Below are 19,109 nucleotides of genomic sequence, written 5' to 3'. Positions count from 1 at the left end.
CACACATTCCTCATCCAAAACAGCTTTGGAGAAAGCTTTGGGAAAACTCGTCTGGATCATCTCACAAGTGGTACCAGACACCTTCAGCTGGGGGTGCCTCATTAAGAAATGCAGCCCAGGCAGGGCAGGCACCCCTGGGTTTCTTTTCCCAGTGCAAAGGGGCAGGTGGGGGTCCCAGAGCTGCCCACTGTGGGGAGGAGCAGCCCCTGCTCCTCCTCATCCCAGAGCTGACCCAGCTGGGAATGTGCCAGGAGCCTTTCCCTCAGATTAATCCCTCTCAGCTTTAATCATTCATTACCTGCCTGCCCACCTCCTGCCTGCCTGGGAATGCCAGCAGGGCTGGAGCAGAGGAGCAAATCCAGAGGTCAGCGGTAATCCCTGCCCTTTCCTACCTCCTTCCTGGCCTTTTCTACCTGTGGAGCAAATCCAGAGGTCAAGGATAATTCCTGCCCTTTCCCACCTCCTTCCTGGCCTTTCCCACCTGTGGAGCAAATCCAGAGGTCAGGGGTAATTCCTGGCCTTTCCCACCTCCTTCCTGGCCTTTCCCACCTGTGGAGCAAATCCAGCGGTCAGGGGTAATTCCTGGCCTTTCCCACCTCCATGTCCTGGGAACAGGTGGCTCTGCTGCAGCAGGTGAACCTGGCTCTCTCTGGGATTATTTTTCCAAAAGGAGAAATTTCTGATTCCTGGGGGGATCCACTCCAGCCCTGGGAATGGGGAGGTTGGCACCAAGCTTGGGGTCAGCACTGGACCTTCCCCGTTCCCAGCAGTGAATCCTTGCTGGGCTCAGACCTCACCTCCTCAAAATTCCCTTTTAAGCACTTCTGATCCAGCTGTAGGAATTGTCCCACTGAAAATGGAGCCTGTGTGGTACCATTGAGGGAGAGGGATTGGGAGTTTTCCTTGTGATGCACAGAATAAATGGAATTTGAGTTTATGTAATGTGTGGAGCCACTTTTAGCTTGCCACAGATCCTTCTCCACACAAAGCCAAGGTTATGCAGCAGATTGCAGAGTGGGGATGGTTTATTTGGATGACTTTTTATTTTGATGTCTGCATGAATGGGATTCTCTGCAGATCCAGGAAAAACCAAGGATGACTTCATGCTCTCTTAAAAATTTATGCAGAATATATTAATTTTTTTCTTTTTAAATGAAGTGTCTTTATTTTTTTTTAAGCTCTGCTGCTGCAGGGGAGAGAGAGCACTGGGGAGGAGGGTCTGGGGGTTCTCTCCATCCGTGCCCCAGCTGCACAGGGACTCCAGGGATTCTCCATCCATCCTCCCACAGCTGCTCCAGCCTGTCTGTGCTGGTGGGAAGCTGGGAGAGCTGGGACAGGCTGATGATGATCCCACAAAGGCCTTTTTCTTTTTTTCTAGAGGCACATCTGGTGTGGGGGAATCAAATCCGAGCTGCCCTGAGCAAGTGTTCCTGGATTTAGTCATGTGAATCCCTGAACAGCTGGGCCTAGGAGCAGGAGAAATCCTGTTTGGAAAGGAGGGAAGGAGGGCAGGATGGAATTTCTGCTGTTCCCTGCCTGGCTGGGAGTGCCTGGGGCATGGTGTGAGCCCAGCCTGTGACCCCATCATCGCTCTCTGGGTGTTTTAGTGCCCCTTGCACGAGCTGTGTCCAGACAAAAAAAGGTTTGAAGATGATATTTGGTGTGTCCTCACCCTCCAGCTGCAGCCAGGGCCAGACTCTTTAAATGAGGCTGTTGGAGTTCGTGTTGTGGTTGGAAAAGACCCCCAAGATCACCCGGTGCTCACTGAGCCACATTCCCCAGTGGGTCAGGTTCATTCCCAGCCACCCATTTTTGAACCTTTCCAGGGATGTGGCTCCCGGGGCAGCCCCTTCCCGTGCTTAACCCACCCTTCAGTGCAGGAATGTTCCACATGCCCATCCTGGGCCTTTCCCCTGCTTTCCCTGCCCCAAACGTGGCCGGGGCCAGGTGGGCGCTGGGGCCGAGCTCCGCTCCCTCCCTGCCGGCTGCAGGAGGTAAAAATAACCGGGAATGTAGGGCACAGCCTCTGGCAGCAATTCCCGGGCGGCATTTCCGAGGCAGCGGGCACAAGGAAGGCGTCTGCAGCTGCTCTTTCAGGGCCGCCTGCTTTGGGGTGCCCCGGGGCCGCGCTCCATCCCCGGCCGGGCCGCTCCCGGGGGGCTCGGGGGGCTCGGGGGGCTCGGACCCGCGGCTGCGGCGGCGCCGCCGGGGCCGGGGGAGCCTCCCCGTGTCCAGGGGGGCTTGGAGGGATTTTTTCCCCCATCCTGGAGAGGAGCGCGGCCGCGGCGGCCCCGCCCGGAGCCCGGCGCGGAGCGGGCGGAGGCGGCCCCGGCCCGGCCCCCCCGCGCTCCCGGGGCCGCCGTGCGCAGGCGGAGCAGCGCGGCCGCATCCATCTTCCCGGGCTGCCTCCTCCTCCTCCTGCTGCTGCTGCTGCTGCTGCTGCTGCCTTCTCCCCATCCTCCTCCTCCCCAGCCTCCTCCTCCTCCTTCCCCGCCGGGGCCGCGGCGGCTGCGGGCGCTGCCGGCGGGGCGGCAGCGGCGGATGATGCACCGAGATGGTTCACCAGGAAAACTGCTCCTACCAGGTGAGGGGCGAGCGCGGCCTGGCCCCCAGCCCCGGGCAGCTCGGGCCAGCCCGGGGCCATCGCCCCCCGGAGCCAGCCCCGCTCTGTGCCGCCCCCGGGGCTGTGGCAGCGCGGGGCCGCCGCTTCGGGTTCGCTCCGAGCATCCCGGGGTTCGCTGCGAGCATCCCGGGGTTCCCTCCGAGCATCGCGGGGTTCGCACTGAGCATCGCGGGGTTCGCACTGAGAATCCCGGGGTTCGCTGCGAGCATCGCGGGGTTCGCTCCGAGCATCCTGGGGTTCGCTCCGAGCATCGCGGGGTTCGCCCCGAGCATCGCGGGGTTCGCACTGAGCATCCCGGGGTTCGCTCCGAGCATCGCGGGGTTCACACTGAGCATCTTGGGGTTCGCCCCGAGCATCGCGGGGTTCGCCCCGAGCATCGCGGGGTTCGCACTGAGCATCGCGGGGTTCGCTCCGAGCATCGCGGGGTTCGCACTGAGAATCCCGGGGTTCGCTCCGAGCATCCTGGGGTTCGCACTGAGCATCTTGGGGTTCGCTCCGAGCATCCTGGGGTTCGCCCCGAGCATCCCGGGGTTCGCTCCGAGCATCGCGGGGTTCTCACTGAGAATCCCGGGGTTCGCCCCGAGCATCGCGGGGTTCGCCCCGAGCATCGCGGGGTTCGCACTGAGCATGCTGGGGTTCGCACCGAGCACCCCGGGGCTCGGCAGGCAGAGCAGCCCCGGGGCTTTTGTGCTCGCCGTGTGATGTTGGGGGGCTCAGCGGGGCCGGGGATGCCCGCATCCCTCTGTCTGCATCCCAGCGCCTTCCTGCCGGGATAAAAGCGCTCCCTGGGAGCGAGAGAGCCGCGGGATGGCAGTCCCGGAGCTGCCGCAGCGCAGGGATGTCTTTTTGAGAGCATTTCCTGCGCTTCCCACGTTCTTGCGAGCGCAGGATGGTGATTCACAGGCTGCGGGCTGCTCCCGGTTCCGCAGGAAGCGGCGATGGCCGGGTTCGGGAGCAGGCAGCCCGGCCGCCCCCAGCCCCGGCGGTCCCCGGCTTTGGGGGGGTGATTTCAGGGGGGGAGTTGGGAGCTGGGCTGGGCTTGGGGCTTCATTTCCCTCTACAGAGAGGAGGGGTGAGAGGATGGGTGCTGTGGGTGCACCTGCACGGGAAGCGGCTCTCTGGGGGCTCCATGGCTCAGCTAGGGGCTCCATGGCACATTTAGGGTCTCCATGGCACATTTAGGGGCTCGATGGCACATTTAGGGGCTCGATGACACAATTAGGGGCTCGATGGCACATTTAGGGGCTCGATGACACAATTAGGGGCTCCATGGCACATTTAGGGGCTCGATGGCTCAGCTAGGGGCTCGATGGCACATTTAGGGGCTCGATGACACATTTAAGAGCTCGATGGCTCAGCTAGGGGCTCGATGGCACATTTAAGGGCTCCATGGCTCTGTTAGGGTCTCCATGGCACATTTAGGGGCTCGATGGCTCAGTTAGGGGCTCGATGACACGTTTAAGGGCTCGATGGCGCCGGCAGATTATCAAATGCACCAACACCTGTCCCTCTGGCTCGGCGATGCTGAGGAATGCCTCTGCCTGCGTGCAGTGTTTTGGAAAACCCCCATTCTCAAACATCCCCAGAGCCGGACCCTCAGCAAGCAGGGCCTTGCCCAGGCCAGCGCCCCTTCCTTGTCTTTCCTCCATTCCCGCGTTTCATTCCAACTTCAGGCCGTGTTTTTTGAGAAAATATCTCAGATGCAAAATATCTCACCGAGGGAAAAGATACGAAACAGAGAGGAGCTGAAATGATTTTTCATCGGACTATTTTCAGTCTAGCAATTCTGGAAGTGAATTTCTATTTTTAACCTCTTTGGAAAAAATATCCTGGGGGTTTTTTCGTGGTTTTTTTTTTTTTTTTTCCCCGGCCTTTTGATTTCCCTGCAGCTCGGAGCCTGTTGCTCTGGACAGCCGGGATAAATGGTGCCATTGTTTGGGAGCAGCGGATGTTTTCCCAGCATACTCAGGAACGCACGGGTTAAAGGTTGGGCATTGTTTCCCGGCTGGGAGGGCTCCGGGGGGTGGGATGATGATGGTGGTGATGATGATGATGATGATGATGGTGATGATGATGGTGATGATGATGCCGAGCTGCGGCACGGGCCTGGCCAAAATCCCTGGGTGTTACTGCGCCAGCGCTGCCGCCTTTCCCTGCTCCCATCCCCTGCTTGTTATGGATTGGTTCCTCTCCTGCAAACCCGTAAATATTAGAGGGAAACCAGCCAAAACCCACCCAAATCCTAAGGAAAAAAAATCCCGGGAAACATCTTTTCAATGGAAGTGTGTTTCCAAAGCTCCAAAGCTTCCTGGGGTGCTGCAGAGATTAAAAGCGACCCCAGCCCCCTCCCAGCCCCATTAACCCAAGGCCGAGCTTTAATCCTTTTGTGGACAGCAATCCCGGGCTTTGGGATCACAGCAGTGATGGGATTTCGGTGGCTGCCCGGGGGAGGGGGTGGCTGTGTTTGCTCTGCTCTCCTCCTTCCCCACACCCCTTTTTTTGGAGCTGTTAAAGAAACCAAAAATAAATCAAAGAGAGGAACAAGTCAGCACTTGGGAAAACTGAAAAATGGGTTTGTTTTGGAGAATTGCAGCAGGAAAACTCTGACATGCCCAGGTCATGGCCGGGCCACCAAATCCATGGCAGGGAGGGAGCTGGGATGGGCAGGTGCTGAGGAAGAGGAGGATATTCCTGAAATCCCTGGTTCCTGTCAGTGCTGGGCTGGGCAGTGCAGGTGGCCCTGGGCTCTCCTGGGGTTTGGATGGGGCTCTCAGGTGAATTTCTGGGATTTAGGGTGGCTCTTCCATGGTGTGGATCTGCCATCTTTTCCATGGATGCATCCTGGAATCAGGCTGGAGGCTGCCACTCTCTGTGCTGGGGGTTTCTCTCTTAATTATGCTTCTTTTCTTATTTATTCCAATTTATTTCCCTATATCAAACATTTTATTCAGGGCTCTGTAATTCCTCCTGCAGTCTGACTAGGGAAACCCTGGCTGAGTGGTGTTTTGTGAGCTCCTGAGCCCACATGGAATAAAAATCCAGCGTGCAAATCCAGGCTTCAGCCCAGAAATAAAGGTTTTATTCTGCTGGGTGGTTCAGCTGGGCTTTACTGGCCCTCAGCCTCAGCCAGGCCTTCAGTTTGCTTTGTAAATCTGTATTTTCAGCAGGGCCTGGCAGCTCCACGGAGCAGTGCTGGGCTCCTCAGCCTCCTCCTGGTTTAATCCACGTTTGTTACCATTGCTGTGCATGTGGGTGATGTGTGTGAATCACGGATTGTTGAATTTCTGATGAAGAGCAGAGAACTGAGGGGCACCAGTGCCCGTGCCTGAGGCAGGAGGCTCCTGGTTGCCCCTGGGAACAGGATTTGGCTCCGTGCTCTGGCACCAGGCAGGGCTGAGCTATCTGCTGGCACCAGAGCTCTGGAGATGGTTCCAGGCTCCACACGTGCCAGGAAAATTAAAAAGAGACCTGAGGAGAAAAGAGATTTTATTGGCTTAGAGATCATCTCTGAGGTGGGGCAGTGGTGGAGCCTGGTGGGTTTTTCAGGGATGTGGGATGTGCCCAGGTGTTGGGGTTGACTTAATCTGGCTGTTTCTGAGAGGGATCTGTTGGCAAACCCTGTGCCAGGGAGGTGCTGGTGCCACCTTGGATCAGGCTGGAAGGGCCAGGGATGAACCAGGCAGGCCTGGATGCCCCCCACCCCTCCCAGGATCCCAGAGAACCCCAGAATCAGCCATAAAATTCACAAAATAATTTGAGACTTAATGAGGTTTCTTCAGTTCGGTCTCAGGAGGGGTTTGGAGGCTCCAGAAATCAGCTGATATCATATTTTTCTCTAAAGTGAGTGCAAATTCTGGTGGCAAAGTACAACTCCAAGGGACAGGCCTTGGGGAAAACCTCAAATTCCATGAAAATCCAGTGTGGAGAAGCTGGAGAGCTGCTGGCCTGGCCCCTTCCCATGGAGAATGCTGCAGGCTGGCACAGCTGAGGAGGCTCCCTGGCACTGCCCCATGTCCCACAGCAGTGACAATGGAGCAGAGCCTTTGTCAGGGAGCTCTGGGGCCTTGTTCAGACAGGGATCCCAAGAAAAGGCTCTGCCAAGAGCTGGGAAAGCACGTGGGGTGTGCTGAAGCTCAGGGGAGCAGCACCACAGGGAGGCCTTGGGCTCAGCCCATCCCTCAGTTTTACCAATTTGCAAGAGCCTTGTGCTGGGGGAGAGGTTTATTCCAGCACTTGCAATAAAATGGAGGTTTTGTGGCGTGGAATCACAGAATGATAGAATAATTTGGGTTGGAAGAGACCTTAAAGCCCATCCTGGTGGGCAGGGACTGCTCTCACTATCACAGGTTGTTCCAAGCCCCATCCAAACTGGCCTTGGGCACTTCCAGGGATCCAGGAGCAGCCACAGCTGCTCTGGAAATCCATTCCAGGGCCTCCCCACCCTCCTAGGCAGGAATTCCTTCCCAATGTCCCAGCCATCCCTGCCTTCTTCCAGTTTAAAACCATTTCCCCTGGTTCTGTCACTCCATCCTCTCGTAAAGAATCTCTCCCTGATAGTTCTGGCATCTTGACATTCCAAGATCCTGGAATTTGCCTCAATCCCTGAGTGCTCCATGCCCATGAATTTGGCACCTTGGAGAGCTTTCCTTGAACTCTGCTGGGAATTCATTCAGGGGTTCCTCTCCTGCCTTGGGATCCAGGGTGTTTGGGAGCTGATCCCAGCAGGAAGGGGGAATTCCTCCCCTCTGGAGCACACCCCAGCCCTGAGGGAGATGATTTCACTGGCTCCAGCAATGCTTTTAAGCTCAGGAAAGGGGAATTTTGCTGCTTTCTTGTCCTGGAGCCATGGGGCGTGTTCCAAGCACCCCACACTGGCTGTGCCCTATATCCTGACCTCACTCAGGGATGATTCCCACCCTTCCATGCCCATCCTGGTGTTCTGGCAGGGCTGGCTCTGTGTGCTCCCATCCCAGGGACCCCTCAGAATCTGAGCTGCTCCAGAGTTTTGCTGCTCTGAGCTTTCCCTCACTGCTGGCAAAAGGAAATCAGGCTCTTCCCCCTTCAGAGGGAGTGGGATCTGCATTCCTGGGCACCTGGAGCCTTTCTGGGATGTTCCAAGCAGAGGGACAATGGTGGCTGTGGGCTCAGCCCGTGGGGAAGGGCTGAACACCAAAGGGTTTGGTCCCTGAGCTGAGAGAATCCCAAAATCCATTTTCCTTTTGATATCCCAGTTTAAATGGGCCTTTCCCAGCCCATCCAAGGGAGCAGGTCCTGGCATTGAGCAGAGCCCCAGATGTGCCCCAGCTGTGGCTCCAGGGGCTCCCAGCTGTGCTGCTCAGCCAGGTTTGGGGCTTCACCCGTGGCCTTGGTGCAGGGTTGGCCCTGGAGACTGGGATCAGCTCTGTGGGATCAGCTCAGGGAATGAGCAGGGCCGAGGTGACTGAAAGCTGGCACGGGGGATAAAATACCCTAAAAACTGCGGCTGGCAAGGCTGCAGTACATTTATTCCTATTTCTATTTTTAGGGCTGTGTCACTTCCTGCCCTTTTGTGGCTTTGGGGTCACCTAGCAGGGCTGGGCTCGGCCGGGGAGGGGACACGGGGACATCCCCGATGGCGAGCACAGGGCACTGCAGGACTGTCACACACCGGGAGGGGACAGTGACAAAGCCCAGCCCCTGCCCCTGCTCCTGGCCACGCATCCTTCCCCTGGGGCTGAGCCGTGATTTCTTTGTTTATTTGGGGTTTATTGTGTCGGGATCCGTCCTCAGCTGGGAGAGGAAGTGGATTTAGCAACAGCAGGAAAGGACACAATGAGTCAGCGGCGGAGGGAAACTGAAAATAAGGAAATATCCACAGGACGACTTTGTTTCATTTGGGAATTACAGTTGCAAAGCACTGTCCAGGGACAAGAATGGAATTAAACATTTATTATTGCTGGGTTTGCCTTGAAAATTCTGAGTAGATTCATGCTGGGATGCATCACCTGGGTGTTGTTAGAGCTGGGAATTTACCTGGAATTTGCATTGGGGCTGGAATGGCGTCAGCATGGCTTGGATATCTCGTTAAACATCATAGGGCAACTAAAATTATTTATCTACAGTTGTGTTGCACCAAAAATCAGGATTTTTCTTGCTGCTGTGCCGGGTTTTGGGGAGAAACTGTGGCATAATTCCATTTTCCTAAGGATTCCTTTTGGGAATTCCTGCCCTGAGCGTGAGCTCTGCTCTCCCTGCAGCTGATCCAGACAAACCTTTCTGGCTGGGATGGGATTTGTGTGGCAGGGGGTCGGTGGTGGCCTGAAAAGCCTGAATCTCCAGGCAGGAGAATGGAAGCTCCAGGTTTGCAGACTCTGAGTCCCCCCAGGAGCCAGGGATGGAATTTTGGGGGATCCCCAGGCTCTCCACCCCCACAGGATGGGGAGCAGGGTTAGGCTGGGTGCCTCTGATGCTCAATTCCAATAAATGTAGGAATTTTTGAACCTGGAAAAGCTGAATTAGCCAGGGAACAGCTCCGTGGGGTCCTTGCTGGTGGTGGGTTTTGCATTGAGTAAAAATCCCAGCTGGTGCTTCCCATCTGTGGGATGTGAATCCCTGTGGTGGATCCTGAGAATTCCCTGGGATATCTTCCCTGGGGAAAGGCCCCGGGAAGGAAGAAGGAAGCCCCTTGCTCCCAGCACGGCCAGCCTGGCATTTTGACATCAGACACCGGCATTTTTCCTGCCCTTGTGCAGCCGCTGGAGCTCGGGGTTATTTTTATCCGGCGCTGGCAGCGGCTGGAGGAGGACGCGGATTCCCAGCTCCTCTCCCTGGGGCTCGCTGCCTTTATTTGGGAAAAGCAAGGTGCTGGGAGAGCGGAGAGGTGCGGGAAGAGCATCCCGGCCGGGAGCGAGCCCCCGTGCCCGGGGCAGCTGTGAGATGTGCGGCCGGCAGCGGGGCCCATGCAGCAGCGGGAGCTGCGGGAGCTGCGGGAGCTGCGGGAGCTGCGGGAGCCGGGAGCGGGGCAGATGAGCCGGGAGCGGGATGATGGAATGGGTGACGTCATCAGGAAAGCATCCCCGCCGCCCGCCGAGGGCAGCTATAAAAAGGTAAAGGGACAAAAAGGGACAGAAAGGAGCCTTTGTGTGCCACGAAGCTGCGGGAGTGCTGCCCGCATCCCGCCCCGGCCGGTGGGATTCGGGGGGGTTGGAGCAGGGAGAATCCGCGGTTTGTAAAGTGCTGGCCCAGGGCAAACCTCCCTCCTTCCTCCTTTCCTTATCTCCTGGTGCTAAAATAGCAGGGGAAGCTTCCAGAGGCGTTCTCCTGCCTGGAAACCCCCGGGGGTTTAAGGCATTTTGTGACCTGGATCAAAAAGTTTTGACTTGGGTTTGCATTTACCCCAGGAAGAAAAAAGGAGATAAACGCACGTTTTGTGTGATCGGTGTTGTTTGTAAATCCCAGAACAGCCCTTGTGCAGTGCAGAGATAAAATGAGACGCTGCCTGTGGCTCTGGGGCTTTAAATATAGGCCTGGGCTGGGCTGGGAATGACAGAGCCTGGCAAAAATAGCCCTGGTGGCCTGGCCGAGTATCCCAGTGCTCCTGTTGGTGTCCCAGTGCTCCTGCTGGGTGTCCCAGTGCTCCTGTTGGTGGCCCAGTGCTCCTGTTGGTGTCCCAGTGCTCCTGCTGGGTGTCCCAGTGCTCCTGCAGGGTGTCCCAGTGCTCCTGCAGGGTGTCCCAGTGCTCCTGCTGGTGTCCCAGTGTTCCTGCTGGTGTCCCAGTGCTCCTGCTGGTGTCCCTGTGTTCCTGCAGTTGTCCCAGTGCTCTTACTGGTGTTCCTGCAGGGTGTCCCAGTGTTCCTGCTGGTGTCCCAGTGTTCCTGCAGGGTGTCCCAGTGTTCCTGCTGGGTGTCCCAGTGCTCCTGAAGCGTTTGGAGTCAGAGGATGGGTGGGAAGGGATTCTCTCCTCTGCTCCCCTCTCCTGCAGGGCTGGGGATGGGCAGGGCAGGATGGGGATGGGATCCTGCCAGGGCAGGATGTGGAGCTGCTGGAGAGAGGCCAGAACGGAGCTGCTGCAGGGCTGGAGCCCCTCTGGAGCCAGGCTGGGAGAGCTGGGGGGGCTCACCTGGAGAGGAGAAGCTCCAGGGAGAGCTCAGAGCCCCTGGCAGGGCCTGAAGGGGCTCCAGGAAAGCTGCAGAGGGACTGGGGACAAGGATGGAGGGACAGGAGCCAGGGAATGGCTCCCAGTGCCAGAGGGCAGGGATGGGTGGGAGATTGGGAATTGGGAATTGTTCCCTGGGAGGGTGAAGGATGGAATCCCCAGGGAGGCTGTGGCTCCTAGATCCCTGGCAGTGCCCAAGGCCAGGCTGGACATGGGGCTGGGAGCACCTGGGACAGTGGGAGGTGTCCCTGCCATGGGAATGGGGTGAGCTCTGAGGTCCCTCCTGAGGCCCATCCCAAAGCAGGATTATCCCAGGACTGTCCCTGCTCCCTGGAGCAGCCAGGCCTGAGCTGTGTTCCCCTCCCAGGCTCCAGCCCAGGCACTGCTGCCCTTCCCACAGGGAAGGTCGAGGGGAAGAAGGAAAATCCGCCCCAGATTGTTTTGTTCTCCCCTTAAAAATCAAAAGCAGCTCTTTGTTTAAAATCATTGTGAGAACTGAATTGTGCTCAGCTCTGCACAGAGCAGAAACACTTTTGTTTTTTGGGTCAGTGCCAAAATACACATTTAAATACCACAGGGTTATGTTTTCCTTGGAGTTACCTTTGCATTTTGAGGATTTGACCCATTATTCCTTCTATACCAAGTCAGAATATTTCACAGTCAAAACCCACCTTGCTGTTTCCCTTCTCCATTTATATTTTTTCATACCCAGCTCTGGATTTTGAGTGCAGCTGTCAGGTAATTTATCCAAAGCCTAAAGTCCAGTTCCCTCAGGTATATTTTATTTCTTACTAACTACTCCCCATTTTATAATAACAAATAGGACTCTGGATTTCTTTATGGTCGTTAGCCTGGGCCTGCCTTGGAAAATAGGATATTCCCAGCTCAGTCCTGGGAGCAGAGTTACTGAGAATCCTCATTAATGACCTGCTGGAGAAAACAAATTGCACGATGATTAAATGTACAGATGTCAGCCTGGGAGCAATGGGAAACATTAAAACAGATCTGGAGAGACAGATCCGTCAGCAAGGAGGAGAAATGTCCAATCCTGCCTGGATTTTAATGGGAAAGGAGCAGCTTTTGGTGCCCACGGAGGAGGTGGGGATGCTCTGGGAGGGAGAGGTCCCAGCTGGAGTGGAGGTGGGGATGGGCTGTGGGCTGGATTTCAGCTGCAGCACAAGGAAAATCAGATTTAGACGGGAAGATGTGGGAGAGGATCCTCTGAGCTGGGAAAGGGGAAATTTCCAGGACTTGATGGAATTTGGTGCAGTGGCACAGCCAAGGGCACCCTGAGATGGGCAGCACAGGGAGCTGGCACCAACCTCCCTCCTTCTGCTTTCAGTTCATTAAAAAATGATTTTCACTCCTTTCTCCTTATTTTTTTCCCCATTCTGCCCTCCCCAGCAGGGCTGGCTATTTTTAATCCTAAATCTGTCTCCATGTGATTGAGGTATTGATTATTGAAACCTAAAAACACAATGGTCTGGGTAAAACTTCAGGAACCTGGAGCTCAGCCCAAAAACTTGGTACTGCTTGGTATCGTGGGGTTTATTTTTGTTGTTTTAAGGATTTGAAATAAAAGGAGTTCGGTTATAAATGAATTATTTTGGTAAGGGATTGACAATTTAATGGGCAGGGTAATAATGTGTATAATCAGCACTGGAGCTGGAATTAAATCATTTGTTATTTTAGGTGAATAATTTGCATTTTGTCACATTTCCTTGTACAAAAAAGTGATTTATTTTTCCTGAGGTGGGATATGGGAAGCACAATTCCATGAATTAACCCCATGGAAGCAGCCCAGCCTTGCCTGCCCTATTTCTTTTTGTTGTGTTTTCTGGATTGGGTATTAAGTGTTATTGTATAATTAAATGTTTGAGGCTTTCCAAGTGTTCCTTCCATCAATAACTTCCTGAATTTGTTGTCAGTATTGGCACGTGACCCATTAGTGACAGACACTGGGGGAGGTTTTGAATCTGGAGATTTGCATTTATTGCACATTGATTGCACAGTTATTGATCAGGGATTCATTGCAAATTGTTTTGTTGATTGCTATTTTAAAACTCCTGTACTTATATTTATATTTATGTTTATGGCTGTCCTTGTGTTTGTGGTTATATTTATATTTATAATGATACTTGTATTTGTGTTTATATTTATAAATAGCAATACATTTTTAAACCCAGTGATAATTTGATGACAATGACAAAATCCATCCCTGAGCACGCTGGCAGGAGAGGGATTTTGATGGGGTTGGAAGTTGCTCAGGGAAGTGGAAGATGCTGATGGAGGTGGCTGTGTGTGGATATAGGTACAGATATTGGGGAATATACCAGGATATATCCAGCAGTGAGTTTGGGGTGCAATCAGATGCCCCTTAAGGTCCTTTCCAACCCCAACCCAGACCAGGCTGGTTCCATGAGATGGGGATTCCCAGTGGGATGTGCTCTGTGGCTGAGCCAGGTGTGGGATGCTTGGGAGATGCTGCACGTGCTGAGCTTGGTGCTGGGGCTGCTGGGACAGGTCTCCTTCCTGTGCCCTGGCCTGGCCAGAGCTTCATCCTTCCATGTGTCCTTCCCAGAGCTTCATCCCTCCTGTCCCTTCCCAGAGCTTCATCCTTCCATGTGTCCTTCCCAGAGCTTCATCCCTCCTGTCCCTTCCCAGAGCTTCATCCCTCCTGTCCCTTCCCAGAGCTTCATCCTTCCATGTGTCCTTCCCAGAGCTTCATCCTTCCATGTGTCCTTCACAGAGCTTCATCCTTCCATGTGTCCCTCCTGGAACTTCATCTCTTCCTGTCCCTTCCCAGATCTTCATCCCTCCCTGTCCCTTCCCAGAGCTCATCCCTCCCTGTCCCTTCCCAGAGCTTCATCCTTCCCTGTCCCTCCCCCGAGGCTGACCCCTGTCCCTCCCTGCAGGCCCAGAAGAATGAGCGTGAGTCCATCAGGCAGAAGTTGGCTCTGGGCAGTTTCTTCGACGATGGCCCCGGGCTCTACACGAGCTGCAGCAAGAGCGGCAAGCCCAGCCTGTCCTCCCGGTAAGCCAGAGCCCAGATCCCCAGGGAAGGGGGAGATGTCTGCAGTGGGACACCCCAGGATCACCCCTCACACTGGGATTTAACCCTCACCTTTTCTCTTTAACAAAATTCCTGAATTTTCTGTGCTTGGAACATCTCCCAAATGCAACACTTGTGTGTTATGTGAACACTTGTAAATGAGGGAGGAAATTCTCATTTCACACTGGGTAGGAAGGTATTTGGAAGTTGAGGGGATAAAGGGAATGAGGTGAAGTTTTCTGAGCTAGGTTTCCTTCAGGTTTTCATTTAGGATTTGGAACAGGGTGCCTGGAGAAGCCGTGGCTGCCCCTGGATCCCTGGCAGTGCCCAAGGCCAGGTCTGGGACAGCCTGGGACAGTGGAAGGTGTCCCTGCCATGGCAGAGGTGGCACTGGATGAGCTTTAAGGTTCCTTCCAACCCAAGCATTTGGGAATTCCAACTTCCATTATTCTGGAACTGTGATTAATGATTGGAAAAGCAATTAATGTTCAGGAAGCACCAGAGGATGGACAAAATAAGCTTTAATGTGGCTTCCTGCCTCCCCTCCACATCCATGAGCTCTGCTCTGGACATGGCTCCATCCCTGGAGCTGCACATGGGTTCCTCCCTTGGATTTTTAAGGTTTTTGCATCAAATACAATGCAGAAAGTCCTTTTTGTGTTCAGCTGGAGCCCACAGTAGTGGGGAAGCCTCAAACACCTCCCATGCTGGGAGTGAAGCTCTACCTGTTGCCATGGGATGGGAGAAGAAAGGAGGCTTAGGGAGGCAGGAACCCAGGAGGAGTCCTGCTGTTCCAGAGCAGAGGTGCAGTTGTGGAATTAAATTGAGCTGTGGATCATTTAAAAGGGAAAACAGCTTTGCTGTCTGTAGTTACAGCTGAACCAGGAGCTGCTGTCTGGTAATTAGAGCAGGGCTCTAATTAACGCAGCTCATCAGGGTTTGGCAGCTATGCCCCCAGAAATTGCCAGCTGTGCCTGAAGGATTTGGTGGTTGTTAATATTTATAACCCAGGAAAAAGTATTCCCTGTTCCAGGACCTGCAGGAACATTTGCAGGATGTTATTCCCATGTTTTTGTATGGAATTGCAGAGTTGGATCATGGAATTCTGGGGTTGGAAGGGACCTTAAAGCTCATCCACTCCCTGTCCATGGGCAGGGACACTCCCACTATCCCAACCCTGTCCAACCTGGCCTGGAACATCTCCAGGGATCCAGGGGCAGCCACAGTTTCCTTGCCAGGATCTCACCACCTTCACTTGCTCATTAGCAAACAATTATTAATCCTGTTTATTTTGTGGTAATGGTAACTAATAAACCCCACAGAAATAAATGGAAAATAGGAGTTGGCTGTTCCTAAGGAACAATACAAGCTCCCAGCACACTGGGAATGAGGAATAACAGGATTTGGGGGTTCTTCATCTCCAGCACGTGGGGAGGGATTGGGGTCTCTCAGCTGGGCTTTTCCTTTTTCTCAGCCTGCAGGATTCCCTGATCCTGCATCCAGAGAAAATCATTCCTGGGGAGGAGAATGTGGGTGGGGTTAATCAATCCCAATCCAGCAGTGGAGCAGGAGGGCTGGAGAACACCAGAACAAACTCTTGTGTTACAGGAGTGTCTTGGAAACAAACTGTGAATAAATAATTTCCACTACTGACAAAATATTTCATAATATGTATTATTATATATGCTATTTATATCTTTATACATTTATCTTAATTTTTTCATTCTTTATTTGTAAATAATTTTCGTGGCTTTTTATGGTAACATATTCCACATCTTTTATTGCACTTTATAGATTTTATTTAATGTAATCAGAGCTGAATAAGCAAAAATAATAGTGACATTCTGAAACAATGACCATAAAAAATGATCAGGAGTCCCTGCAGTGCGGGGGTAATTCTGCAGTTTGTCGGTAGATGGTGGTAGAAGCCCTGTGACACTGAGCAGCTCCCAGTGCCACGCTGAGCTGGTCACCTGCTGAGCCGGTGGCACCGCCAGCCCCAGGGGACAGCGGTGTCACCCGTCCCTGTGCTCGCCCAGGTTACAGAGTGGGATGAACCTGCAGATCTGCTTTGTCAACGACAGCAGCAGCGACAAGGACAGCGACGGCGATGACAGCAAGACAGAGACCAGCCTGGACACGCCCTTGTCACCCATGGTGGGTCTGGCACCTCAGCCTGCAGCAGGACAGCCACAGGGATCCCTGGGGAGGCTGATCCTGTTAAACAGCGACCCCAAACCCCAGAGCAGCATCCCCAGCCCTCAGTGTGAGATGCTCAGGGGCAGATAAGAAACCTCCCCTGTTGCTATAGACTTGATGCCTTCATGTGAACCTTTCCTTTCCTTTCCTTTCCTTTCCTTTCCTTTCCTTTCCTTTCCTTTCCTTTCCTTTCCTTTCCTTTCCTTTCCTTTCCTTTCCTTTCCTTTCCTTTCCTTTCCTTTCCTTTCCTTTCCTTTCCTTTCCTTTCCTTTTCCCTTTCCTTTCCTTTTCCCTTTCCTTTCCTTTCCTTTTCCCTTTCCTTTTCCCTTTCCTTTTCCCTTTTCCTTCCTTCTTTCCCACATTCCTTTTTGAATATAACACCACAGGCCGAAGTGTTTCCCTCCACTTTAACCTTTCAACACCTTCTGATCTCCTGGGCTCCTCCTTCCCTGTAAAGCCAAGGAGGCCTAGCTGGGAATCACTCTGATTTTTAAAGATAATCCCGGGGATTAAGATAAGAAATAAATCCATGCCTTTCACAGTTTCTGTAGGGGAAAAAAAAGCACAAAAATAGGTCAAACTTTGCTGTGGCTTCTTTGCTTCCCCAGAGCAAGCAGAGCTCGTCCTACTCGGACAGAGACACGACGGAGGAGGAGTCGGAGTCCCTGGATGACATGGATTTCCTCAGCAGGCAGAAGAAGCTCCAGGCTGAAGCCAAGATGGCCTTGGCTATGGCCAAGCCCATGGCCAAGATGCAGGTGGAGGTGGAGAAGCAGAACAGGAAGAAGTCGCCGGTAGCAGATCTCGTAAGTGGGGCTGAGGGTGAGCCCAGGGGTGACCCCAGCCCGGGACATCCACTCCTCTGGTGGCTCTGGCTCAAGGGGGTGGTGGAGGTGGACAGGAGGGGTGGAGAAGGGGTTGGAAGGAGAAATGGGAGCAGGGAATGAGGTGCTGGAGGTTGGTGCTGACTTGAGGCTGCTCATGCTCTGAGCTGGAGCCTGTTCATCCCATCTGGAGCACTCCTGTCCTGGTGTCCACCACCACCCTCACCCCCAATTCCATCTGATATTCCTGCTTCTGCTCCCCTGGGAGCCAATTCCATCTGATAATTCCTGCTCCTGCTCCCCTGGGAGCCTTTGGCCCAGTTTTGTGCTGGTGGCTGGACTCCATTCGCTGGAGTTGTTGCTGCCTGTTTGTGAGGGGAAGATGCAAAACTGAGGGGACAAACTGCTCAGAACTAGAAATAACGGGAAGAAAACAGTAAAATATTGGAAGGAAGTGGTAAAATATTGGAAGGAAGCAGTAAAATATTGAATATTTCTTTCCAGCTGCCACATATGCCTCATATAAGTGAATGCCTAATGAAGAGAAGTTTAAAACCCACTGACCTAAGGGACATGACCATTGGGCAGCTACAGGTGATAGTCAATGACCTGCACTCACAGATAGAAAGTAAGTGGTAATTACTGAATTATTCTGGGGTCTGCCTGCTTTAATTAAGAACATTTCTCTGGGATAAATATAACTGCTCCTCATGGAAAGGGCTGTCTGGCCTGGCCCAGCTGCCCAGGGCCAGGCCCGAGTCACCATCCCTCAGGGATTTCAAGCCCTGTGGATGTGGCAGTTTTGGGGGGACAATCCCCAGCTGGGGCCCCCAGGACACCCCAAACTCAGCTCCTTTCCCCTGGCTCAGGCTTGAACGAGGAGCTGGTGCAGCTGCTGCTGATCCGGGACGAGCTGCACACGGAGCAGGATGCCATGCTGGTGGACATCGAGGACCTCACCAGGTGAGGCAGGGACTGCTCTCCCCTCACAGCTTTCCCTCACCAGGTGAGGCAGGGACTGCTCTCCCCTCACAGATCCCATTTTCCCTCACCAGCTGAGGCAGGGACTGCTCTCCCCTCACAGCTCCATATTCCCTCCCCAGGTGAGGCACGGACTGCTCTCCCCTCACAGCTCCATATTCCCTCCCCAGGTGAGGCACGGACTGCTCTCCCCTCACAGCTTCCCCTCAGCAGGTGAGGCAGGGACTGCTCTCCCCTCACAGCTCCCATTTTCCCTCAGCAGCTGAGGCAGGGACAGCTCTCCCCTCCCATTTGCCCTCACCAGCTGAGGCAGGGACTGCTCTCCCCTCACAGCTCCCATTTTCCCTCACCAGCTGAGGCAGGGACTGCTCTCCCCTCACAGCTCCCATTTTCCCTCAGCAGCTGAGGCAGGGACTGCTCTCCCCTCACAGCTTTCCCTCACCAGCTGAGGCAGGGACTGCTCTCCCCTCACAGCTCCCATTTTCCCTCACCAGGTGAGGCAGGGACTGCTCTCCCCTCACAGATCCCATTTTCCCTCACCAGCTGAGGCAGGGACTGCTCTCCCCTCACAGCTTTCCCTCACCAGCTGAGGCAGGGACAGCTCTCCCCTCACAGTTCCCATTTTCCCTCACCAGGTGAGGCAGGGACTGCTCTCCCCTCACAGCTTTCCCTCACGAGCTGAGGCAGGGACAGCTCTCCCCTCACAGCTCCCATTTTCCCTCACCAGCTGAGGCAGGGACTGCTCTCCCCTCACAGCTCCCATTTTCCCTCACCAGCTGAGGCAGGGACTGCTCTCCCCTCACAGCTTTCCCTCACCAGCTGAGGCAGGGACTGCTCTCCCCTCACAGCTCCCCATTTGCCAGCAGCAGTATCTGGGGCTTTTCCTCCCAGAATTTTGGGATTAAAGCTTTTCCCACCCAGGAGTTTGGGAAGGAATTGTTCCCTGGGATGGATTTTCCAGGCTGCCCCCTGGATCTCTGGAAGTGCCCGAGGCCAGCTTGGACTGGGCAGAGATCAGTCTTTGCCATCAGGAGGGCTGGACAAGGGGGAGAACTTTGGGATCACTTAAATATTAATATTTAACAATTATATATTTTATATAATGTATATTTAATATAAACATTAGATTAATGATACAAATATTTATAATATAATAATATACAACATCATATAATGTATAAAATAATAAAACTTTTAATAGAAATATAATAATATTCTATATTATAATAATATAATCTATTTAAAAATATTTTATATTAGAATATATTATATTATATAATGTATATACAGTGTACA

General features: G+C 53.7%; 1 protein-coding gene across 2 annotated transcripts in view; it reads left to right on the top strand.

Annotated features, from left to right (window-relative positions):
- The window catches only part of SCHIP1 (schwannomin interacting protein 1), a 37,773-nt gene that overhangs the window by 17,210 nt on the left and 1,454 nt on the right, over nucleotides 1-19,109 (top strand). The window contains exons 1-6 of one of the 2 annotated variants that reach the window (XM_071438182.1): nucleotides 2,353-2,584; nucleotides 13,673-13,791; nucleotides 15,849-15,966; nucleotides 16,617-16,814; nucleotides 17,337-17,460; nucleotides 17,702-17,795. In XM_071438182.1, coding sequence (XP_071294283.1) covers nucleotides 2,555-2,584; nucleotides 13,673-13,791; nucleotides 15,849-15,966; nucleotides 16,617-16,814; nucleotides 17,337-17,460; nucleotides 17,702-17,795 — 683 coding nt within the window. In that variant the 5' untranslated portion in view covers nucleotides 2,353-2,554. Of the gene's footprint in view, nucleotides 1-2,352; nucleotides 2,585-13,672; nucleotides 13,792-15,848; nucleotides 15,967-16,616; nucleotides 16,815-17,336; nucleotides 17,461-17,701; nucleotides 17,796-19,109 lie in introns of those variants that run through there. The other variant, XM_071438181.1, reaches the window with a different exon arrangement.

Source organism: Agelaius tricolor, unplaced genomic scaffold (genome assembly GCF_023055355.1).
Source record: "Agelaius tricolor isolate 1412-34295 unplaced genomic scaffold, bAgeTri1.0.p SCAF_12, whole genome shotgun sequence".
Classification (NCBI taxonomy): Eukaryota; Metazoa; Chordata; class Aves; order Passeriformes; family Icteridae; genus Agelaius; species Agelaius tricolor.
The sequence above is the reverse complement of the archived record's forward strand: the minus strand, read 5'-3'. Positions and strand labels throughout refer to the sequence as shown.